Source organism: Mustela nivalis (genome assembly GCF_964662115.1).
Source record: "Mustela nivalis genome assembly, chromosome: 7".
Lineage (NCBI taxonomy): Eukaryota > Metazoa > Chordata > Mammalia > Carnivora > Mustelidae > Mustela > Mustela nivalis.
In genome coordinates, this window is record NC_139026.1 from 763,396 (window position 1) to 787,785 (window position 24,390).

At 61.2% G+C, this 24,390-nt stretch overlaps 1 protein-coding gene across 8 annotated transcripts in view; it reads left to right on the forward strand.

Annotated features, from left to right (window-relative positions):
- BRD1 (bromodomain containing 1) overlaps positions 1 to 13,182 on the forward strand; it is a 41,360-nt gene extending 28,178 nt beyond the window's left edge. For 2 of the 8 annotated variants that reach the window (XR_014313949.1, XR_014313950.1), the window contains exons 8-14: positions 2,817 to 3,124; positions 3,207 to 3,311; positions 9,295 to 9,430; positions 9,804 to 9,931; positions 10,399 to 10,508; positions 10,762 to 10,916; positions 11,760 to 13,182. Coding sequence is in view for 6 of the 8 variants with exons in the window: in XM_082739464.1 (XP_082595590.1) it covers positions 2,817 to 3,311; positions 9,295 to 9,430; positions 9,804 to 9,931; positions 10,399 to 10,508; positions 10,762 to 10,916; positions 11,760 to 11,943 (1,208 nt within the window). In the remaining 2 variants the exon portion in view is untranslated. Of the gene's footprint in view, positions 1 to 2,816; positions 3,312 to 9,294; positions 9,431 to 9,803; positions 9,932 to 10,398; positions 10,509 to 10,761; positions 10,917 to 11,759 lie in introns of all 8 variants that reach the window. The other 6 variants (XM_082739464.1, XM_082739463.1, XM_082739465.1 and 3 more) reach the window with 3 other exon arrangements.
- Positions 13,183 to 24,390: the final 11,208 nt, after the last annotated feature.

Below are 24,390 nucleotides of genomic sequence, written 5' to 3' on the forward strand. Positions count from 1 at the left end.
GCGGGGCTGGGGTTCGGCGGGTCCCGCTGGAGCGGGGGAGGGCCCTGTCACGTCCCATGTCTGTAAAAGGGGTCCCCAGTCCGCAGTGTGTGTAGGTGGTGGTTTCTCCATCGAGGACTGCGGGGTGGAAGCCCGAGGCAGGGGTGGTGGTCAGGCAGCTTGCGGTCGGGGTCCCAGGAGGCGGACGCCTCCCGCCGGAGCCCGCCCGAGTTCTCTGTGGCTTTGATGTGGACGTGCTCGGTCAGGAGCGTTGGCGAGGGCCTGAGCTGCGGACGGACCTGCCTCTCTGGGTTTTCCGGGGCACTGGCTTCAGACCCCGAGCAGGGAACCTTGTGGCTTTTGTGAGTTTCGGAGTTTCGGACCTGGATGTTTGTGCGCACGGCTCAGAGTGGAACGGGGTTTGTTCTAGAAGATTGTAGAGCAGGTCTCCTGTGCGGTTCAGCGACAGGACTGTCAGCAGCCAGTGACCTTTCAAGAGAATGGGAACGTGTGTTAACTCCCCGTGGGGGGGTGGGCGGCAGGGGTGCTGGCTGACGGACACGGGGTCCAGCCGCGGGGTCACCGGGCACCAGTGCTTTCTTCTTTTCTCATGGGTGAGGAGAGTGAGGCCCCGGGCTTCGGTAACCCCCACGGTGCGGCCGCCAGTACTGGCGCTGGTTTGCACCTCGGTCCCCTGCATAGCCTTGACGGCTGGCCCCCACCTCCTGCCCCTTCACGCCTCAGAGAGGCTTCTGGGGAACCGTCCAGGCTGAGCCCAGCGCGGGGACGGGGGACAGGCAGGGCCGTTGTGGCTGTGCCTCAGGCTGCCTTTGGGCAGCAGGAGGGGTGGGGAGGGTCCTCAGAGGACGCCCTCACCTTTGCGTCTGGCGAGGTGCGCGAGGGCGAAGAAAGCCCTGGGTGGGCGGAACCTGAGGTGCAGGAGAGTGTGTGCGTGGACCTTGGTGGGGGGGCCCTGGGTACCTGGCCAGGGACGCGGGTGCCCTGGCGGCTGGCTGCCCAGGCTGGACGGGCAGGCTCGGGGCTGAGCCGGGACTGGAGTCTGACGGGGAAGCACGGACAGGGCATGTGAGGAGGGGCCCACAAGAACCTGGGGAGGCGGTGGCGTTCGCAGGCTCTAGCGGTCGCGGCCTGCCTTGCCAAGGCCCACCTGGCTGAGACAGAGGCGGGCTGCCGGCTGTGGCCGCAGCGATGGGGGCAGGACTCCTGGTCAGTGGTCGGGCTGGGACCTGGCGTGGGGGGCCGGGGGAGAGGCCGGGGCGGGGACAGGAGGCAGGTGGCGAACTGAGGCGCGCGCTCCGGGAAGGGGCGGTGCTGGGCCCTCACGCGAGTGGGCGTGGGCTGCGGGGGCGAGTCCTGCCCGGCGGGGGCTTCTTGGAGAAGCTTCCCAGCAGCAGCAGCTCCCCTGCTCTCCGGTTTCCGTGGGCTCAGTCTCCTTGGGTGGCCCGTGGCTTTTGTTTTCCTAAACCTGTTGGGGACTGGAAGGGACAGGCAGGAAGAACCCTGCCCCGTGTTGGTCAGCGTGGTGCGCGGTTCGGTGTTTCCGCGTCACGGGTGCCCTACGGTGCCCCAGGCAGTGGTACTGCCGTGGTAAGGGCGTGGACACAGAAGGACTTGGGTCCCCTCTGCCGCGGACACACTGCCTCGGGGCTTGGGTCCCCTGTGACGTGCTGTGTCCAGCTTCAAGGGCCATCGCCCAGCAGGGCTATGTCTGGCTGTGTCAGGACCCTGCCGCGCTGGTGGCTGGAGCCTTGCCTGGCTCCGTCGCACGTTCCTAAGGGAGAATTCTCAGGATGTGCGCTCTGGGCCGTAAGTGGGACCCAGGAGCTGTGTAGCTTTCCGCTTTCAAAATGACCAGCTTTGAGACACGACCTTCTTAGGTATTTCCATGCAGGTTTGGGCGGTTTGGAGGGTTAGTAAGAGGAGAACTGTGCTGAGTGAGGCTGTACGGACCGCTTCGGGCCGTGTGCATTGTTACTCTTGCTTTGGTGTCACGTGTCTTGTAGCCCAAAGCAGTGACTTGTCCCAGAGGGCTGCTTCCTCGTGTGGCCAGCCTGCGTGGTCCCTGGAGGACCTCCTCTTGGGCACGGGGATAAAAGCCCTGTTCCCTTGGGTCATCCGACTTCTGGTTTTCATGTTAATAGTTTCAAGGAGCCTTTTAAATGAGGCAAAGATTGTCTTTGAAAGAGTGTTTTTATTTTTAAAGTCAGATTTGAGAAAAAGACTCTCCATTGTGACGTTTCAGAGCGTGGTTTGTGGGGTGGTGGAGAGCCGAGGGGGAGGTTTTCCTGCTCCGTGAGACATTCACAGCCACCCGCCACTCACCAGATGGGCCTTGTCACCAGCCTAGAGCCCCTCGGTCAGAGTCAGATTTACATGCTCTTGCTGACCTGCTCGCTGACTGTGTGGCCCAGGTCAGGACCATGCGGGAATGCCTGGGTAGCCCCCTAGTTCTGGGACGTATTCCTCTTCCTCAAGGTAAGTGAACGGTGGATTGCGGTCGCGGTCACAGACGCGAACACTGTCGGTACTGGCGTATGTGGAGGCAGACCTCGACAGTCGCTTTCGGGAGTGACGTGATACCCTGCGTGCCTGGAGCCCGGGCGCTGGGCCGCGTCAGTGTCCGCTGTTAGGGAAGCACACAGTGTCCCCGACGGGCCTGGGCCGCTGCAGCCCTCACCGCTTGCAGACAGTATATGTGATGCGTTGTTTTCCTTGATTGACTTAGTGTTTTGGTGGACTTCACATTTATAGTAAGTTTTATAATAGATCTTATAATGATCAGTTTTCAAAAATCACTTTATTTATAATTTTTTCAGGAGATAAATCTCCCCCTAAACTTGAACCATCAGATGCATTACCTCTTCCTTCAAACTCGGAGACTAATTCAGAACCACCAACCCTCAAACCAGTAGAACTCAACCCAGAGCAGAGTAAACTATTCAAAAGAGTCACATTTGATAATGAATCACATAGCACTTGCACTCAGAGCGCACTGGTAATCGGACACCCTCCAGAGCCCACCCTCGCCGGTAGTGGCGATGCGCCAGCGGCGGTCTCCGCGGTGCCGGAGCCAGCAAGCGATGTAAACAGACGCACTTCTGTTCTCTTCTGCAAATCGAAAAGTGTAAGCCCCCCAAAGTCTGCCAAGAACACTGAAACCCAGCCAACTTCTCCTCAGCTAGGGACCAAAACCTTTTTGTCTGTAGTCCTTCCGAGGTTGGAGACTCTTCTGCAGCCAAGAAAAAGGTCGCGGAGCACCTGCGGCGACTCTGAGGTGGAGGAGGGGTCCCCGGGAAAGCGGCTGGACACAGGTAAATGCTCCGGGGTGCTGCGGCCTCTCTCCTCCGGGGCTGTCGCTGGAGCCACCCGGCGGGGCCCTCAGCTGCTGTTGGCCACGGACGGTCGGGGGCTGGGGTGGCCTGGCGGGGTCTGGTGGCGCACGCGGCGTGTCCTAGGATGTGGGTGGCGCGGTGGATCAGGGTGCATGGGGACAGTCCCCTGCGGGCCCGCGTGGCTCCAGCCTGCGGCGGTGAGGCGGCATCCCCCCCCTCACCGGGAGCCGCTGATGTGACCCTGGAGCCTGTTGGCCTCGCGTGTTGGGCTTCTGTCCTCAAGTCCCCTGAATTTCTTAAGCCGGGGTGGCCGCAGGCTGGTGGCCTCCCCACGGGCGTGGCTGGCCGTCCTTCCTGAGCCCGTGCAGCTCGGGTGGTGCAGCCGATTGCGCGTGTCATCTGCGTCCGTGCCACTGACGGAGGCCCGGGAGTGTCCGTGCCCAGGGTCCGCCTGTCATGTCTGCACCCGGAGGCGCATTCCGTGGGGGTGGCCAGGCAGAGGTGGCTGGGGCGCGCTCCCTGCCCCACAGCCAACATGCGACTCCTTCTGGTGGCCGGAAGATTCTGTAGAATTTTTGTCCTAACGTGTGCGAAACTTTGTTTCATTCACTTAATGTGACGGAAGTGCTCTGTGCCGCTGCTCGTGTCGGGTGGGTTGGAGCCTTCTCTGTTCCCGCGTACCGTGAGCTGCGCGGGGGGGCACGGGCTGTGCGTGGAGCTTGTGTCTGTGCTTGTGAGTGGAGACATCGCGCTGTGGCCCGTCGGAGCCGGGCCAGGGGCACACTCCTTCCGCGCTGTGTGTGCGAGCGCCGAGGTCCAGTTGGTGCGCGAGGACAGAAGCCAGAGCGCGTCGTGCTGCAGGCACCTGGGCAGAGCCGCTGGGACGTTGTTCAGGGCTCCAGACCCTGGGTCAGAGCCTCCAACCGCGGCCCTGGTGTGCCACAAAGATGGTGTCAGAGGAGGGGTCCATGGGGCCCGACGGTGGCTCTCCACCAGCCAGGCGGGTCCTGCTATAGCTGATGCCCCCCCCCGCCCCCCGAATAGGTGAGGCTCCACGGGCAGCCCGGCGGCCATGCTTGCAGGGGCCTCGGGCGCCCTCGCCCCTGTAGGAGGTGCTGGTCCCTCCTGCCCTGTGTGCGGCCGAGCGGGGACCTTGCAGGTGTCTGGTGCCGACGGGAGCTGCGCAGGAGTGTCTGTGAGCGGGCCGCGGTGGGCGACCGGACGAACGCCTCCCCCCGGTGGCATGACTGACGCGGGGGTGTTTGCTTTCTTGTTCCAGAGCGGCAGTAGACTGGCTGCGTGCTGAGTCCTGACGCCGTCCCGCGCGGCCCGGGAGTCTTAGTAGCACTGGGACCTGTGCAGCGCTCGGGCCCAGGCCCGCGCCGCTTCCCGCTGCCTGTCCTGGCGCCTGTTTCTGGCTCTACCTCACCTCCGCCTCCTGGCGCTCTCTACACGCCCTGGACCGCTCTCTCCGAGGGGCGGCCTCCGCTGTCCGAGGACGTGAACTGTTCTGAACCTTCCACTTTTTCCAGAGATTCGTCTGTGTGCTCTGCCTTGTAGGGGGTTTGCTGGCGTCCCACGGCCCGCTGCAAGACTCCCAAGTTAGAGGGAAAACAGACCCTCTCATTTGGAGACGCTCGGCCTCTGGGGGCCCGCCCTGCTCTTGAGCTGTGGGAAGCGCCGGGGGGCGACCCGGGTTAGAGACCCTGACCCCGCGCGTGCTGGTGCCACGCCACCCGGAGCCCACGCTCTGTCTTCTCGCTTCCTCCTTCTGCGATGCTCATCTGTTTCCCGGATCGGACAGCTGGCCCGGGACTTCCACGCTCCGGCCGTGTGCACGTCACGCGCCGTGGCGTGTGTGTGCGTGTGAGAGACACAAAGACAGAGATCAGAGACCGACGTAGAGACAGACGGAGACAGACAGAGACGAGACAGATGGAGGCAGACACCGGCCACCTCGAGAGACAGAGACAGAGACAGACGGAGAGACACAGAGACACAGAGAGGGAGTCACGTTCACCCTCAGGCTGCTCCGTGGAGGCTGGTCTCGCGGTGCCCCCAGTCAGACTAAATGGCTTTTTCGCTGTTTTCCAGGTTCTCAGTTTAACCACTAGCATGCTGGGTAGCTCACTCTTTGGACCCTAATTGTCCTCTCTCACCACGTGGACCGGAGCTCTGCTGAGCGGTCACTGCGCCCTGGGGTCTCACATAATTTTGTGGAGGACGCTGGGAGCATCTGTTCAGCCATCTTCCAAACAAAAACACGCACACCGGCGCGTGGAGGACATGGGCCCCACCCCGCCCACCCCCTTCTGTAAGTCAGAGCCAGACGCCCCCGGGAGCAACGGTGCCGGTGCCGGAGAGCCGCCCGGTGCCCCTCCTCGAGCCGGCCGCTGTCGGCAGGGACGCCGCCTCAGCCCGCCCTGACCCCGTGGGTAGGTGTGAGCGTTGCCGAGGGCGACTTTAGAGCCGGGGGGCGAGACCGCCTCCGGCGCCCGCGGATGACTTACGTGGACCACTTACGTGGACCGAGATTGTGATCCCGCCTTCAGCAGGCACGGGACTGGCCTGGAGGGACCGGGGGCTCCGGGCCGGGTGCAGGGTGCGGCCCGGCCGGAAGATGTGTGAACAGCCGATGCCTCCCCTCACTTGTCAGTGTCTGTCTTTCCTGGGTTTCTGCCTGGTCTCCTTCTGCCTTTCCTTCCGTGCGTCTCCCTGCCGGCCGGGCCCCGGGGAGGCCTTGAGCCAGCCAGGCAGCTCTGTCTCTGCGCCCCACGCCGATCGTCTGCTGTGCACGGGGGCCTGCCCTGCCGCCGCCGCCGCTTCCAGGAGGTGGTCTAGGCGAAAGCAGGGTGGTTGGGATCTCATTTGCTGTTTTTATGAAAAGGTTGAAAAACGCAATTGTGTTGCCGGCAGTACAAATAAAGGCGTATGAACGAAGAAGCGGGTGGCCCCAGCACTTCGGGAGGCCGAGCACAGTCGCTGGGCCCTCGGCCTCGGGAGCTGGCCCCTCGGCCTCGGGAGCTGGCCCGGCGGCACACCCTGGGCTATACTGTCCGGGGTCCCGGGCAGTTCCTGGGCTGGCAGGCAGCGCCCCGGTGTCTGTGCCACGGGGTGTGGGGTGCGGGGAGCGCGGCGCACCCTGCTTCTCTGCCTCCTGCCCCACGAGCAGAGGGTTCCTTGAGGAGCAGTGAGGGTGTGGCGGGTGTGGACCTCATCCCCGTGGGGGACCGCCAGGGACTTCTCACTGCCCGGTGGCCGGGAGCTGTTCCCACGAGCTCGAAGCTGTAATGAAGTTTTCGAGGGCTGAGCTTCTGCCGCTGTTGACCGGCCGTCTCTGGAGGCCCCTTGGGAGCCCCTCCCCATGGGACCCAGCTGTGCCCAGGAAGGCTCCCCAGGGGAGTTGCTGGGCCAGAGCGTCTTTTGGTTCAGGGTGTTGTGCCCGAGGGGGCCGAGAGGACGGTCCTTGTGGGGCGGAACAGGGCCTGGGCACAGGTCCCGCCTGCTCTGGGGGCGCGGCTCCTGCGCTGGAGGCCGCCAGCCTTTCCCGCGTGGCCAGCTCGTCGCCCGGGTTTCGCAGCACGCGGACTCGACGTTCACTGTTGAGAAGCGTATGTTTCCCTGAAGTGGTTCGTTAGAGGTGGTGTGGACGTGGTTTCCGCTAGGGCCTCAGGTGCCGCGTGAACGCCTGTCCTTTGCGAGTGGCTCGCGCGCCCATCTCCGCGCAGACCCCAAAACCTGCCCTGGCCTTGCGGGCTGTGCCAGGGTGGGGCCCGGGGCTCCCTCAGCCACCGCTGGCTGGGAGGGAGCGTGTGTCTGTGCAGGGGATCTGTGGGCCGGGAGGGGGCAGAGACGCTGCTGCCCCGGCCTCCGGCCACCTTGAGGATGTTGGGAGGGCTGGGCGGCCTGGGGGGGCTGTGCTCCGGCCCCAGCAGCCTCCTCTTGCCGGGCGTGTCTGTGATGCCTGCTCGTCGGCAGCTGTAGTGATGTTTCCCGGGTAGCAGCCACACGGCGCGTGGAACTAGTCGCTGTGGGCGTCGGTGTCCTCTCGTGCCCCGGGAGGTCGTTTCACTTTCCCCCTTGGTGCCGCCTTCCTGGTGGCAAGTGAAGCCTGGCGCCACGTTGGGAACACGGGTGCCGGGTCGTCGTCTTCCCTGGACACCTCTACACAGGCGCTGGGCCTCGGTCGGACCTTGGCCAGGGCGCTCTGGAGCAGGCGTCTTCTCTTGCTGTTCTGAGCGATGACTGCCCTGCTGGGGACAGGCGCGGGCCCTGGCTGGGCTCTTCCCAGTGCCTCTCACGCCTGCCCCAGCAGTGCCCGCTCCAGCTCTGTAGGGAGAGGTGCGGGTGGAAGGGACCTGGGATGAAGGTGGCAAGTGCCCGGCGAGGTCATCCCGAGTCACCAGGCCCCAGCTCCAAGGTGACCCCGTGCAGAGCTGCTTTGTGGCCGCATGTCCTTGTTGCTCAGGCAGTTGCCCATAGGGCCAGTTGGGTGATGTCCTGGGGCTTCTTCAAAGGCACAGGCGGTGGTTTTGTGGCTTCACTGCTGCCGGGTGCTGGACGTGCACCTGCGGGACTGTGGCTCTGTCCTGCCATCCCTACAGGGAGCTTGGGTGGGGTGGGCTGTCTCTGGGTTGGGGTCTTTGCTGCCTTCTGCAGCTCCTGGGGGACCCTGGGCGTTGCTTCACTCTTCCCCGTGTCCCCGACCTGCTGGCCTTGCTTCCGCTCAGCAGCTGCGCTTTATGGGCCACGACTGTCCGAACGCCTTGGGCGAGTTCGGCCCCCGCCAGCTGCCCTGCCCGCCGGGGTGCGGGCGTGAGCACCGCGGTAGCTCGGTGCTCCCCGTACCGGTACTGCTGAGTCGCAGGGCATTGGAACAAGACGTCTCCAGGACTTACTCCAGGAGAACAAGTCGCTTTGGGCTGTCCTGTGAGCAGTGGCCTGCTGCCCGCGGCTGTGTTTCTCGGCTGAGCTCATTGAACGCGTGCTTTGGCTGCTGAGAAAGTAGCGTGTAAAGTCGATGAGGAGACCCCGAAATCTGGCCGCCTCCTTTAGAAAATGTTTAAAGAATCAGATTTAACTTTTTTTTTTTTTTTTTTTTGAAGATTTTATTTATTTACTTGACAGAGATCACAAGTAGGCAGAGAGAGAGGAAGAAGCAGGCTCCTGCTGAGCCCGGAGCCCCATGCGGGGCTTGATCTGGGACGCTGGGACCATGACCTGAGCCAAAGGCAGAGGCTTTAACCCACTGAGCCACCCAGGCACCCCCAGAGTTAACGTTCTTTTTGAGCATGGGAATGAGATTGCTTTTGGGAAGAGAAATGTGCCAAGTGTCCCAGCTGTTGGGCCCCGAGGGAGTTGCCCGCTTGCCCTGTTGGGGCGTCGGGTGCTTCGGGAGGCAGCGGTGCGGTTCAGAGTTGCTGTGGTTCTGGGTGAACTGTGTTTTGTTCGGCTACACAGACTGTTGGCAAACCGAGGGGTGGTCACGGTCGCCTCCCCAGTGGTCCTGGCACTGTGGGCCGCGGGGCACAGGGCTAAAGGGCGCGTTGCCTGCTTTCACGTGTCCGGCGTGCTCGTGAGTGCGTGTGTTTCCTCGGACTTGCTGTTCCCCTTGAAGCTCCCGTGTGTGAACCTGATCTGGTGGCGAGGGGCCTCACCCAGGCAGGGCTCCTCCCCCACGCGGGGGCTCGTCATGTGGCAGAGTCCTTTGAGCTGGGGAGGACGACGCGGGTGCGCTCGGCTTGGCCTTTGTGGGGCCTGTGCAGACCGCGCTGCTCTGTGTTGAAGAGCGTCGTGTTGGGACCAGCGGTCTCTGGGCTCAGAGGGCACCTCCGTGTCTCTGCCATGCACGCTGCGGGGTGGGGGTACGGGCCACCTGATGCCGCGTGGCCTCGGACGGGAGCGCTCTTGCGCAGCGTGGTCCGGAGCGTGGGACTGAGGTGCCCCTGGGCCTGTGTTGCAGGTCTCACCAATGGCTTTGGGGGTGCACAGAGCGCGCAGGAGCCGGGCGGCGCCCCAGGGAGGAGAGCCGCGCCCCGACGACGCTGCGCCTCCGAGTCTAGCATCGCCTCCAGCAGCAGCCCGCTCTGTGACGCGAGGTGGGCCCGGCCCCGCTGGCTGACCCGCGCCCACCTGCCCTGCCCCGCCCTCCCCCTCCCCCTCCCGCCCCAGGGGCTTGCGCCTCCTGTGATCCACCTGCCTTGTGGAGCTGACCCAGAGATGGGAAACTGTTGGCGGAAAACGGGCAGTTTCTGGATCTGGTTACACTTGTTCTTTATCTTTTCCTCCCAAAGTCATGCGCTCATGGGAAGGGTGGCGAGCACAGCACCCCCGTCTGCCCCGGGGGGGCCCCGCACGCTCCGGGTTGTTGGGTGCACCTGCCCCGGGTGCCTTCTGGGGCCCGGCTCCGGCTGCAGACGGAGCGCAGGGGAAGGAGCGCGTCCTGACGCAGCTTTGCTTTTCCTCCTGAAGCTTCAGCGCGCCCAGGTGTGGCCGGGGCAAGCCCGCGCTGGTACGTAGGCACACGCTGGAGGACCGCAGCGAGCTGATCTCCTGCATCGAGAACGGGAACTACGCCAAGGCCGCCCGGATCGCCGCCGGTGAGTCCGCGCCCCGTCCTCCGTGGGCCGTGATGCGGCCGTCCGCTCTGCCGGGCGGGGTCGTGCTGGCCTCCGTCCCAGGGGACTGTGAGCTCCACGCGCACGGGGACGGCTGCCGCTCACGGCAAGGGGGGCCGTGGGGACCACGGGGACGGCTTTGTCCTGCACATTATCGTTTCGTGTGGGGGGTACTCCGTCAAAATGTCTGCTGGTTGTGAGACTCTGGAGGCCACCGACGTTAGGCTCGGTGGCCATTTGCAGCCATACCTGGGGGACCGCAGGCCTGCCGGTTCCCCACATTTCCGCATCTGGTGGAGCGCGAGGGACCTGCTGGGCAGGTGCTGGCTGGGCCAGGCTTTGGGGTCAGGTGGGAGTGGGTCTATTGGGACTCCTGCAGGGGTGGCCTGAGACGTGCCCGGTGCCCGGCCCTCCCGATGACGCCCCGCGTCCTTCCTTTCTCTGCCCAGAGGTCGGTCAGAACAGCATGTGGATTTCAACCGATGCTGCGGCCTCCGTCCTCGAGCCTCTCAAAGTCGTGTGGGCCAAGTGCAGTGGCTACCCCTCCTATCCGGCCCTGGTGAGCCTCGGGGCAGCGGGCTGTGGGGCCACGACTCTGGGCTGTGCGTTGTGTGGGTCCATGGGGCTGCCTTTTGGGGAGCCAGGGTGCTGAGCTGTGGGGTCCTGAGCCCCGAGTCTGGGGGCCGTGCCGCTGCTGTTGTCGGGACAAGTGTCCCCTGAGCGTTGGCCGGGGGACGTGTGTGCGGGGTCAGGGAGCAGTGTGTTCCGGGGCCATGGCAGACGGGCCCTCAGACGTGACCTCCCTTTGACAGATCATTGACCCCAAGATGCCGCGTGTGCCCGGCCACCACAACGGGGTCACCATCCCGGCCCCGCCGCTGGACGTGCTGAAGATAGGTGAGCACATGCAGACCAAGGCTGACGAGAAGTTGTTCCTCGTTCTCTTCTTCGACAACAAGAGAAGCTGGTGAGTGCAGGGGCGCGGGCCGCGCTGGGGCTGGCCTTGGGCTTGCTGTCACGCCATTCGGTGCTCCAGGGTCCTGCTGGGGGACAGCTGACCGGACCCTGTCACTTCCTCTCGTATGGGTCTACACGGTGCTCTTGGGCCTGGGGTCCTACAACCCCCACGGTGCTCGGGTCCCTTGTCCCCAAGCACGCATGGGGTCCGCGTTAGTGGTCTCCGTGCCGAGAGCTCCCTGTGCTGGCGAGGGGCTCCCTAGCGTGGAGGGGCCGTGTGGGGCCAGTGGAGGGGTGTAGACCGATCACGCTGTGTGTGCTGCTGGCGGCCGGGGCGCTCCTCACCCGTGTCCCTCTCCTCACCGTGACCTGGTCCTGGTCAGATGTGGTGGGGGCTTGTGCCCGCCGTGTCTGGTCAGAGGGCCGGGCGGCCGCCCCACAGCCTGGTCTACCTGCCCGCCCCTCCTGGCGTGGCCCTGCCCTCCCCTGCCCGCTGTGCGAGGGAGGGTCTGTGTGTGCCCGTGGTGGCCACTCAGGTAAGGTAAGGGCGGCTGATGGGTTGTGCTGGTCTCCCGCCAGCCTCCAGGGTGCAGTGGCCCCTTGGTAAGTGTCGTGGAGGAGACGTGGTGAAGTCTTGATTTGCACACGGTCCCTGAGCCGCCAGCCCCTGCCAGGTTCACAGGAGGGTCAGGCCGTGCCCCCTGCCCGCGGCCCCGGGGCTGGTCAGGGCTGGCTGATTGGGCTGGCCCTGGAGCGCCTGGCGCCCACCGCGCATCCCCGCCAGCCCAGGAGCTCGGAGCTGCTGGGTCCCCGGGGGCGGCCCTTACCGCTCCCTCTTCTCTCTCTTAAAAAGGCAGTGGCTCCCCAAGTCCAAGATGGTCCCCCTGGGCATGGACGAGACCATAGACAAACTGAAGATGATGGAGGGGCGGAACTCCAGCATCAGGAAGGCTGTGAGGGTCGCCTTCGACCGCGCCATGAGCCACCTGAGCCGCGTGCACGGGGAGCCCACCAGCGACCTCAGTGACATCGACTGACCCGCCCGCCTTCGCGTGGCCTTGTCCATAGTGTGGCTAAGTTGTACATGCGTGTATATCGTTCCAGACTTAACTTATTCTGACCCTCGGCCTGGCTCTTTCCTTCGCCCTCCGCGCGGAGGGCCGGTTTTATTTCCAAGTTCTCTGGGAACATCCCCGTCTGGGCGCTCTGAACGGCGCGGCTGCGTCCTCCGGCTCGTCTGTGCCGCCGCGCGTCCGGCTGGAGGCCGCTGCTCGCGTCACTTTCTCTGACCTGTAGCTTTTTTTTAAAGACTTTTGAATGTTTAATAATTTTGTAAATCATACTCTTTACACGGAGTACCACTATTTAATAAGACGGGATGTAAATTTACAATGACAAATGTGTATTTTAAGAAAGAAAATGACATTATTTTGATGGTACTTTGTGGAAAGAGGTGGAGAATAAGTTTATGTACATCACTTGCAAATCACCAAAAACACTCCGCCGTCCCCCGTGAGGGCCGGGGCGGGCGCGTGCTCTGGGTGTCGCGTCCTCGCCGGCCTCGCCGGCCTCCAGCCTCTGCCGCCTGCCCTCGCCTGTCCACGGGTGTGCCTCCCAGCGGGATATTTATTGTAGAAAGTGTACTCATTCGCTTTATAATGAAAGATAAATTTGCAGAAGTATATTGATATGCATTTTTATACAAGCACATAAAAATTCAACTTGCTTTGGGAGCCGGATGTGTTGGTTGTTGTGTAAATGACTCTGGCTGTGTGTTCTTTGATTTTGTAACTTGTAATCTTTTGTTTACAACAGGGGCTTTCTGTAACTTGTTTTAATTTAGAACACTTTGGTAGCAATAGAAACTTTGGATACATTTTTGTATGGTACATGTGATGTATATAGAATTAGTACTTTATTTTTATTTTTAAGAGGTAAAGCATTATGTTAGGGGAAAGGGTAGGGTGGGTTTCCAAAAATGCGGTTTTTATATTAAAAAATAAAGTCAAGATTTGGACGGTGTGGCCACTTCATTCCTCCCTCTCTAGGGCGCTGGGCGGGCGCGTGCCAGCCTGTCCCCGCCAGCTCATCGAGGCACGCGACATGCCTTCCTCTTAAAGTTGTCACGGGATGGCATTATTTATTATTTTACCTAATCATATTTTTATTTTAAAGTGGTAGTTTTAAAATTTTTAAATGTTTTTCCTTTTTCCCCTTCAGTCTCCATTGTTTGTAACATCTCCATAGAAACTTGAAAATAAAATGTCTTCCTTTGATAGCTTGTCCTGTGTCTGACGGACGCTTTTTATCCACTGTGGCCCTCGGCGGGGGGGTCACGGTGGGCCTGACGCTGGCTGCGGTCTGCGAACAGAGCGGGGGCTGCACCCAGGCACCCCCCCCTCCAGCCCCCTGCTGGGGCGGCAGCCGAGATTGCTGGGGAGGGCGAGGGCGGCTGTTGGCCCCTCCCACCACGGTCCACCGCTTACGGTCAGGGTCGTGGTCACGGTCACACCGAAGGCTGGAAGAAGGTGCTGTCGGGGTCTGCGCAGAGTGAACTTTCCGTCCGTGGCGTCCATTGGAGTGGAGTCGTGCCTCCCAGCGTGTTCCCAGTCGCCTGGGACAGGCTGCAGCGATGCGGGCTCCCACGGGGACCTGCCCCGGACCCCACCACGTGCTGCCTTCGGGGGTTCTTCAGAAGCCAGCCTGGCCCGCCAGGCTCAGGGCTCAGGGCTGGGGTCGGGGCTGCGGCCAGGCAAGGTGAGAGGGGGATGTGGGACGGGCGGCGCCTGCCCAGCAGGGGCTGGTACGTGCTGGCACCTCGGGGCTCTGCTGGGTCACCTCCCGGGGTCAGCCCACTCTGCAGCCACCGGAAGGGGCGGAAAATGGTCCCTGTTTGTCTAGGTTTTTGGCGTCAGCATCCCAGGAGGGGAGCTGCTGGGAGGGGTGGGGGTGCAAGGGCCCAGCGCCAGCGGGGGGACCCTTGGTGGTCGGAGCCGGGCAGCCTGGGACGGTCGGCAGGCTCCGACCTCGTGCTCTGGGTCAGCCCCGCTGGACGGCAGGCTCCGACCTCGTGCTCTGGGTCAGCCCCGCTAGCCTTCTCTCCTGCTACACTTGTAGGTCATCTGGGGCCGGGATTCTGTGATCTCTGGGCTTGGGGACTCAGGCTTGGACCCGCTCAGTGTCTCTGCTCCAGGCGGTGAGGCTCTGCTCGGAGCGCGAAGGGGCAGAGCCATAGCCTGGCTCCTCTGGTGTCCGAGTTGTGGGCGGTGCTCATGGTGTGGCTCAGCTCAGGGCCCCTGCATGCCCGCCACCCTGGCCGGGCCTTCTCGCTCCTGCTCTCAGTTGGCAGAGGTCGTGGTCTCCCCATGACCGACGGGGACCCTGTGTCCCTTCCTGCTCATGCCCTCTCTAGGGCCTCACACCGCCCAGGTTCATGTGCTCTGGGATCACCGCCTTGGCGAGAGCAGGCTCTCCTTCCCAGGAGTGCTTGTGGCCCAGACTCCCGCAGATCCGCACCACCACCGCCGCCCCGCCTTGCCCCCTCGCCCTCGGAGGGGCCCGGGTAGCCGGGCGAGGCCAGCAGACCCGACCCATGGGACGTGATGGGAAGTGTCCCTTCAGGGAAGCGCCCTTAGGGAGGAGAGCTCTTTCCTGCTGTTTTTTCTTCTCTGTTGGCTGGAATGTGGACGTGGTGGCTGGGGCCGCAGCAGCTGTTTCGTGTGGTGGAGATGGCAAGAGCCGTGGGGGAGAGTAAGCTGGTCTCGGAGCCACACAGCTTTCCTGAGGATCGATTTACTTGTGTGACAGAAACACACATTTATACCCTTTTAAGGCCACAGTTATTTTTCTTGATAGGTGTATTTCACACGGGTGAAAGTGAACTAATGAAAATTCCAGGAAAATATGAAATGATCATTTATGGCCGCGGAAGTGGGGTTGCCCTTTACAAATGTGACTACACTTCTGGAGACTATAGCAGAAAATAGTAACGTATTTAACAGGATAAAATTTAAAAGTTTGTGCGTGCATGTGCTCAGATCTGTTAGTGTCAAAAGACCGTTTCCAACCCAAGCCGCAGAAAAGGGCTTTCCTTACACATGAAGCTTTACAAGTTGTCTTCTTCTTCTTTTTTTTTTCTTAAAAGATGTATCTATTTGGGGGGAAGGGGCAGGGACGGGGAGGAGTCCCAACCAGACGAGCCGAGTGCAGGACGCTATCCCACCGTGCGACGGCAGGACGTGATCCCATGAGCCTGAGATCAGCTGAAATTAAGAGTCAGAGGCTCAGCTGAGCCCCCCAGGCCGCCTTACGAGTAACTCATCTTTAAGAGACCAGCGGTGGTTTGAAGACGACGGACAGACGACAGGCGCCCCTCACAGATAAGGAAACACTGGGCTCTAACGCAGAAGAAAGAGCGTGCCCCGGGCCCTGGTGCCACACCGTCCCCAGGGCCCAGGGGCTCTGCTTCCAGACGTGCTCTCGCTCGGCCCCGCACTGCCTGTGTTGCTGTGGTCCCGGCCCGGAGCCCAGGCCGCCCGCTGCCTCCGCCGGGCATCCCCGAGGTGCTCGGCCCCCGCCCCCGGGCGTGTGAGGCTCTCAGAGGTCACAGGCGCCCCGAGCGTGTTTGCCCCCACAGCCGTGTTTGTGGTGCGGATGTCCGGGCGTGGAGGGAGAGGCAGGCCTGTGCGCACTCGCTGTGTGCTCGGGGCTGTGGCTGCTGTGCCCCGGCCTGTGCTCCCTGTCGGCCCCCCGGGACAGACCCTCCCCAGCGGCCCAGGCTCTGACCGCCAGCTGCGCCCTCCTGGCGTTTAGCAGGGACTCTGCATTGGACTCGAGCACAAGACCTGCTGGTGGCAACCTGCAGCCGCCAGGCGTCCCTGAGACAGCGCGTGTGTCTTACCCTCCACGGGGCAGGCGCTGCGGTGGGGCCCGTGCGCTGGGTGAGTCGTGGCCGCACTTTCCGTGGGCTGTCCTGAGTGGCCTCCCAGGGAGGCTCAAGCTGGGCCAGGGCTGCTGGGTCCGGTGATCCCTGGGGCGGGGGCCCCTCCCGTGTGCCTGGAGCCTAGCTCAGCTCCGAGGGGGCCGTGGGGCGAGGGTCGTGCCGTGAGACTGGGCGTTCCGCCGGTGGGGTCCGACCGGAGGGACCCCCCCGTCTGAGTTCTGGGGGGCTGGCTGAGAAGGGCGGGCTCCGGAGGGCAGGGGGTTGGGGACCCCCACGGGCAGGGCCGGTTCGGGACAGGGGTGTGGACAGGAGCCGCCCTGTGCCATGGGGGGCCTGCAGGGCTGCGTGCAGCGGGGCGGCCCGGAGGGCGGAGCAGGGCTCCGGGTTCTGAAGAAGATTCACAGCAAACCTGTACCCTCCGGTTTGAAGGGGAGAATCCGCTTTAGTGATTGGTAAGAATCTAACAGAAACGAAGAGGAAAAGGGAGATGTGCAGAGATGGGCGCGGAGGACGGCGGGCCGTCCCGTCCACTCGCTGCTCACAAGGTCGAGCCTCCTCAGCGGGGAGCCCGGCGGGGCCGCCCTGGGCAGGGCTTCCCACCCGCCGTCCCCAGATGGGCCGTATTTTAGGGCAAAGGACGGGCGTGAAGTTAAACGTTTGCTCACGCACGTGCGGTTTGGAGCGACCTGCATCTCCGTGTCCTCGCGTCTGCGCCTTCCAGGAGCCCGGCCGGTGCGTCCGCCTCCCTCCCAGATTCCGTCCGGGGCAGCCGGCAGCCGCGGGGCGTGTGAGGGGGCGGGGACAGACTCACAGGTCTTGGCGTCCAGACCAGAAGGGCCGTTTCTGACCTGGAGGCCCGCTGATGTCCACTCACCGGGCTCCCGAGGTCACCCGCGCAGCACGCGTCTCACACACGACGTTCCTCCTACTGCGTCTGCGGGTCGGGGTGGTCGGCGACGCGGGCACGGGTCACAGGAACCGCCGTCCGTACGGCAGGATGAGGCCCAGGGCGGGCGGCCCCCGCGGGTGGGAGGCCAGCCCCGTGGGGCCACTCTCCTCGGCGGCCGGGCAGTGTGAGGGACTGGGTGCGGCCCTCCCGGTGGACTGCCACCAGTGCGCTGGAGGTGGAGTGCGCGGTATTTTCTCTGGATGAGAAAAGGCAGATTTAACTGGAACTGACCGGCCGCGGGGCCGGTGCGAATTCGGAGCCTGTGGGAGGAGGATCCGTGTGGAGGCGTTGACACCGGCGGCAACTCTCCCCGGCGTGCGCCGCAGTTCTTTCTGATCGCAGACGAGCTTCGCGGGCGCCGATGGCCACCGGAGACCGCGACCCCCACGCAGTAGGCTCCTTGATTTCACTGTCGTCATCTCGTAATTAAATCGTGTTGTTGCCGGCGTTTGCCGTCGAGCTTCTACTGACGGTTCCAGGAGGTGGTTCTGGGAGCTGCGAGGGGGCCGGGCCGTCAGGCTCCGCAGCCTTGCGGGACCCTCCTCGTCCCTGCGGACCCCACGCCTGTCATTCTGCTCACGGATGGCCCGACCTACCACCCAGCCCACGTCCGTCCCGCGAGGTCTCGGAAGCCAGCCCGGCCGCAGTCTGCGACGGCTCCCGGTGTGTCTGGCGGCCGGCGACACGCCCCTCCGCATTGGCCAGGTTGTCCCCGACTCCCCTGGAATTTCTCGAAGGCCTTGGCATTAGGGCCCTGGACTTAGACGCCAGCGGCCTTTGCTGTGAAACCAAACCACCACAAGGTGGCAGCTCCGGCCACGCACACTTACTCTCTCTGGGTTTCTGGGGCGCTGTGCTCTGCACAGGGGTCACGCGGCCATGGTCTTGTTGGGAGCTGTGCTGGGGCGCACAGGCTCAGGCTCAAGTTGTGGGCACCGTTCCGTTTTGCATTGTAGGACTGCGGTTCGGCTTCCTGCTGGCTGTTGGCCAGACGGCCCCTGCACGTGCTGCCCGCCAGTGTGGCCGCTTCCGGGGTCGGCCAAGGAGAGAGCAACCCGGAAGAGGGCTGACCGTCCAGCGTGACGCAACCACGTGCACAGAGACACGCACACGCGCCACTCTCACCCGATTTTCGGGTTGGTCTCCCCAACACTCAAGTCGAGGAAGCCACACGAAGGTGTGGGCACCGGGATGGGGGGGCCTCGTACCTCCGAGCCCCTTCAGGCGAGCCTTACCCCCCAGTGGTCTGAGCCCCCTGCGCAGCCCCACGTGCCTCCTGGGGATGGAAAGGCCCAGACATCCCTTGCCGAATTTGCCAAACTGGCCTGAGCCTCGGTTCCCTCACTGCCCGCCCCTTGGGCCTGCCCTGCCACACTCTGGGACATTTTCTCCTCCTGCTGCCTTCCCCTCCTTGGCTGCCAGCCCGCCAGCGCAGGTCCACATGTGTGTACCTAACAACAGAGGGTGAACATGTATAAGGCAAAGCTTGGCAGCCCCGCCAGCCCCACCGCGTGGACACCCTCCACAGCCACACCCGCCCCCGTCAGCGTCGGAGCAGCCGCACCCTCCACCAGCGGACAGAACCCACGGGCAGGAAGTTACAGATGCGTAATTGCGCTCAACTCCACCATCAACCAACTGGCCGCGAGTGACATCCGCAGACCACTTTATCCAACAAGAGCAGAACACACATTCTTCTCAAGCTTACATGGAACATTCTCCAAGATGGACCACGATCTGGCCCAGGAAGAGCACCTTAACAAAAGCCTAGAAATCACACAAAGTTTGCTCTTAGACCACAAGAATTAAACTTAGAAATCAATCCAATATAGTGCACTTAGAGAAGTCCCAATGCTAGGAATAAAACTAGAAATCACTAAGAGAAAGATCGCTGGAAAGTCTCCCAAATATTTGGGGAATAAATAACACATAAGTCAAAGAAAAGTTCCCAGAGCAATTTAAAAATATTCTAATTGAACTAAATGGAAATGGAACTACGAATGATTAGATGGGTAAGATACGGCAGATGCAGTGTTTAGAGATAAATTATAGATGGACGCACATTTTAGAAAAGAAAAGATCTAAAATCAATAATTAAGCTTTCACCTCAGGTAACTGGAAAAAGAAGAGCAAATTAAATCCAAAGTAAGCAGAAGAAAACAAAAAACAGACAGAGGGGCGCCTGGCTGGCTCAGTCAGTGGAGGACGCAACCCTTGCTCTCAGGGTCAGGAGTTTGAGCCCCATGTTGGGTGTAGAGATTTCTTAGAAATAAAATCTTTAAAGAAAAAAAAAGGAGTTAATGAAATTGGAAATAGGAAAATAATGGAGGAGACCGATGTAACTAAAAGTTGGTTCCTGGAAAAGATGACTAGACTGATAAACCTTTAACCAAGCCACCTAAGAAAAAGAGAAGCAATGCACAAGTTACTAATATAAGAAAGGTGGTTCAGCATTACAGATCCTACAGGCATTAAAAGGATAATAAAGGGGGGGCGCCTGGGTGGCTCGGGGTTAAGCCTCTGCCTTCACCTTGGGTCATGATCCCAGGGTCCTGGGATCGAGCCCCGCATCGGGCTCCCTGCTCAGCGGGGAGCCTGCTTCCCCCCACCCTGCCTGCCTCTCTGCCTACTTGTGATCTCTGTCTGTCAGATAAATAAATAAAAATATTAAAAGCTTTTAAAAAAAAAGGATAATAAAGGGATGTTATGAAGAATTCCATGCCACAAATTTGATAACTTTAATAAAATAGACAAATTCATTGAAAGACAGAATCTACCAAGAGGCGCGCAGGACGGATAGACAATCTAAATGGTCCATGCGTATTAAAGAAATTAAATCGATAATCTCCAGCCTTCCGAAACCGAGAGCACCAGGCCCGATGACTTCACTGGAGGACTCTAGCAAACGTTTAAGGAATAAATTGTACCAATTCTCTACAATCTGTTCCAGAAAATAGAAGTAGAGGGAACACCTCATAACTTACTCTATGAGGCCACTATGCCCTACCACCAAGACAAAGACATTACAAGAAAACTCTATTTCTTATCAACATAGATGCAAAAATCCTCGGCAAAATATTAACAAATCAAACCCAACTGTATGGAAAGATGATACAGGGAGCTTGAAGAGGTGAGATTTATCCCAGACACGGAAGGCGGGGTCAACACTGGAGAATCAGCGAGCGCACTCCGTCACATCAACAGAGCAGAGAAGAGAAATCGTGTGATCACACCTAGAGATGCAGAATCCGACACCCACGCATGATGACCGCTCTACCCAAAATAGGAGTAGAGGCCATCCTCCTCAGCTTGGGCCGAGGGGGTGTTGGACTTGATGGTGAGAAACTAGAGGCTTTCCCACTCATGTTTAAAGACTCCGCGCAGAGACACCTTCTCCAGGAAGGCTTCTGGGTTTCCTCTCTCTCCCTCTGTTGAGTGAGGGGCCACTTCTGGGGTGTCCACAGCTCCTGGTGTAATTGTGACTTGTTACCTGTGCATCTGCTGCTGTGGGCTCTGAGCTCTCTGAGAGTGTGCTCACTGTCCCTGAGCACACTGTGCATGTGCAACAGACGTGTGCGGGAGGGGTGAAGCCACCAAGAGGAATGAGGTCAGTTCTGAAGGGCAGGCCATTACTCAAGGAGTTTTTAGAGGGAGGAGCTGAATCTGGGTGAGGGGCAAAGTTTCGATGTTCATTGACTGGTGTCAGCTCGGTGCTTGGGAGGGAAGTTGCTGAGGTATGTGCAGAATCTAGGCCAGGGACAGACAGCCAGTCTCTAGTGGCTGTTTCCTCCCCTGTGTGGACAACGGTGTATGATGGGTGGGTGGGGGCCACCTCTCAGGATGTTGGTAATCAGCCCAAGGAATGGGCTCTCAGAGGTGAGTGGGCTGTTATCCACCATCCACCGTCCATCCATCCATCCAGCGTCCGTCCATCCATCCATCATTCATCATCCACCGTCCGCCACCCGCCACCCGCGTACCCGTCCGCGTACTCACGCTTCCGTCCGTTGATTGGATGTTGTAGGATGAATTCGGAGGCCAGGGCATGTCAGAGTGCTTGAAATCTAGATGGGAGAGAATTCTCACACTCTGCATCCCAGGAATCCCCTTGTTCAGCGCCCCCCCCCCCCCGTTCCTCTGTATCTCAACAATGACCGATGCCTGCGAGGGACGGAGATCTGGGGTGCGGAGGACAAACACAGGTTTGGCTGTCAAGGAGTTCATATTCTAGGAATTTAAATCTTACTCAACAAGCTTGAGTAATGGATGGGAAACAGGGCCAAGTAAGCATCTTCGGAGGATGAAGCCTCAGCTCTGCTGGTCCATGCAGGAATTTTCCAGTGAAAAGGAAATCACAGAGGAACACTGAGGGAAGAGATGGAACTTTCGGACTACGTGGGGAGAGTGGGCTCTCCCCCTGAGCCCGGATCTCCCGGACTCTCAGCACAGATCAGTGACCAGCAGAGCGGCCCGAGGGAGCGCACTTCCGATCAGAGGTCAGGTGGGAGGAGGTGAGGCTTAGGCGAACGTCTTCACCCTCTTTCAGTCAATCCCGTACCCAGCCTCAGCTCCTGGCAACCACCGACCTCGTACCCACCCTGCAGTTTCGCCTTTTCCAGAACATCCGATGAAAGGAGTCACACAGCATGTTGCCTGAGCACGTCTTACGTGCGGCGCCGGGAGCTCTTCCTCTCCCGTGGGGCGCACTACTCTACTGTGCGGACGGACAGCACTGTTTTAATCGCTCACGCGTGTCAGGTCGTTTCTAGAACGTGCCGTATGCGCGTTCGGTTCACGGGAGAGGGCACGTGTTTTCATTTCTCTTGGGCCAACACCCAGGAGTGCGATTGGTGGATAGCGGGCGAAGTGTGGAGAAGCTGCCCGTCTGTTTTCCAAAGAGGCGGCTTCTCTCCGCACTCCCGCCAGCAACAGAAGAGACGTTCCCAACTTCGCTTCCTTGTCAGCACTCGATATTGTCCATGTTTTGAAGAAATAGTGGTGAAAATTCCCCCAATTGGATGAAGGTTATAAAATCACAGTCTAAAAGTCTCAATAAACTCAAAGAACGTGAAGAAAATTACACCGAGGCGCACTGCCTGACAAAACCGCAAGGGCAGGCAGAGGCACAGAGGAGGCGCCGACAGCGGACTTGTCCTCGGGGACATGCAGGCCAGGGGACGGCGCCGCGTCCCTGTAAAACACGGAAGGGAAACCCCGTCAACCCAGACCCCTGTCCAGTCCAGCATTGTTCAGAATCGCAGGCAAAATACTTGCAGGCCCACGAGACCTAAAGAATCCATGGCCAGGACACCCCGAGGGGCCACAGACCGTCCCTTCGTTTTCTTGCCGCTGCCGCTCAGACCCAGCTCTCGGCGTCCAGCTGCAGGGGACGCTGGCCTATGGCGGCCCTCCTGAGGCGTGGAGGCCAGCACAGAGCCCGGCTGATCAGAAGAGGGACTCCTTTTGGGGGTGCCAGGGCAGGCAGGGCAGACTCTGAGAGTGTCCCTTTCCCGACACGGAGAGAGCCTGCAGAGCCAGGACTGCTGCTGTCCCTGTCGCGTCCGGTTCCGCCGCTGTCCCACCCGGCTGGTCTTCCTGAGCATCCGGCTGTCTGCCCGCGGGAGCGGGACTCCACGCGGGACTCCAGACAGCCGGCTGGTTCGAGCCTCGTTCCCGCGTCCGAGCCGCCCGGTGTGTGCTGCACACAGCTCCCTGCCTGCGGCTCCGGGGCTCCGGGGACGGGCTGCGGTGCGCGCCGGCCTGCAAAGACCGGGGCACGTCGAACCCTCCCCACCCCAGTGGCGGCCCTTTCGAGCTCAGAGGCCGTAGCTTCATCTGAAGGTTTGGTCTTGATTGTTCTTGTTCTCGGTGGGAGGCCCAGCCCCGTGAACAAGTGGGTTTGGAGGCAGTGGGGGTGTTGGAATCCCGTGTCGTCCTCCTGCGGACCCCACCAGCCCAGCTCCGGGGTCTTTCTGCTTGTACCTAGCACGCGTGGGGCAAGCGCTGTAGGGGCGTGAGACGGGCCATGAGACGGGGCCCTGTCGGGGCGGCTCCCTGTGCGTCGGCATTTTGGACGATTTCCCTGCGGATCCCTGATCGCCACCCGACCTCAGCGTTGCCCTCCAGAAGCAAATGCGGCCTGTCGGGCTAAATGCCGGAACGTGCAGCGCTAGTTTCAGAAAGTCTGGTAAGACCCCGGCTCTCGGCTGTGTCCAGGTCGTTGTCTGATCTGCACATCCTGATCTCCGATACGTGGTGACAGGCTCACCTCTGCAGGCTCACACCTGTCAGCTGCCGCCCCTCACCAGGTGTGGACTTCGCGGGCGGCCCCGGGACGGCGTGGTCGCCCGCCCTCCGCGGGCCCGCTGCTTGTCTCCAAGAAAACACTTCAGAGGGATTTGAAAACCGTGTTTCTGCCTCAATCATAAATCAAAACCTGATTAGCCGTCCACGTCCAACTTTGCAGACAATAGTCACTCCAGCTTCTCGTCATGGTGCCGCGTTCATGGGGGATGATGAGGCTTCGGTTCTCCTTGTCGGTGAAAGCGTCAGTCACCACCTTCCCGCACGATCACTTCCGAAGTCCTCCCATGTGAGCCCAGGGGCTGTGGGGAGGCAGGAGGGACGGAGCACCCGTGTTCACCGTTCAGCAGGGGCCTGTGGGTGGCGGGGGCGCCTAGGTTCCCCTCAGGGTGCTGTGATGTCTGGGCCCACCCAGATCTGACAGCTGGGGCTGCGGGGGGCCGAGCGTCCTGGAAAATGGAGCCCCGCCCCCTCCCTTGAGGACGGCGAGGTCCCTGCTGCCTAAGTGGCATGTCTGGCTTTCCGAAGATCACGGCCCACTCCCCAGCGTTCTCACCGGGCTGGGCCCTCGGGCCCCAGTGGCCCCCGGGACGAGTGAGGACGGGCGCTCTGGGGTCTCTCCTGGCCGCTGCCTGCCCCCTGCTGACCCTGTGGGCGCTGGTGCTGGACAGGCCCGGTGGCTCCCCGCGGCCCGAGAATGTCACGGTCACAGACACCGTCCGCCTGGGTGTTGTCACTGGGTTTCAAGGAACAAACTATAAAGTTGCCCAGGGTCTATTTAAAACAAAAACAAAAGATGTTTATTTATTTACTTATTTAGAGAGCCAGCAAGCAAGCAGGGGGAGGGGCAGAGGGAGGAGGAGCTCCCCAGAGCCCCAGGCAGGGCTCCGTCCCACGCCCCCGAGATGGTGACCCGAGCCCAAATCAGGAGTCGGATGCTTTGCGGGCCGCGCCACCCCCAGTGCCCCAAGAAGATTTTCCTTTCTCCGTTTTTTTAAAAGATTTTACTCGTTTATCTGAGAAAGAGAGAGCGCGTGAGCACAAGCAGGGGAGGGGCGGAGGGGGAGGGGCGGAGGGGGAGGGGGAAGCAGGCTCCGGCCAAGCAGGGAGCCCGAGGCGGGGCTCGGTCCCAGGACCCTGGAGCCAAACGCAGATGCTTCACCGCCTGAGCCCCCCAGGTGCCCCCAAGAGGATTCTCGTGCTGCAAAGTCTGTCCGTGACTTTTATTAATAAAAATGACGCACCAGAGCGTGCTCAGGCCCTGGAACTCAGTGCAGCCGCCGACCTCAG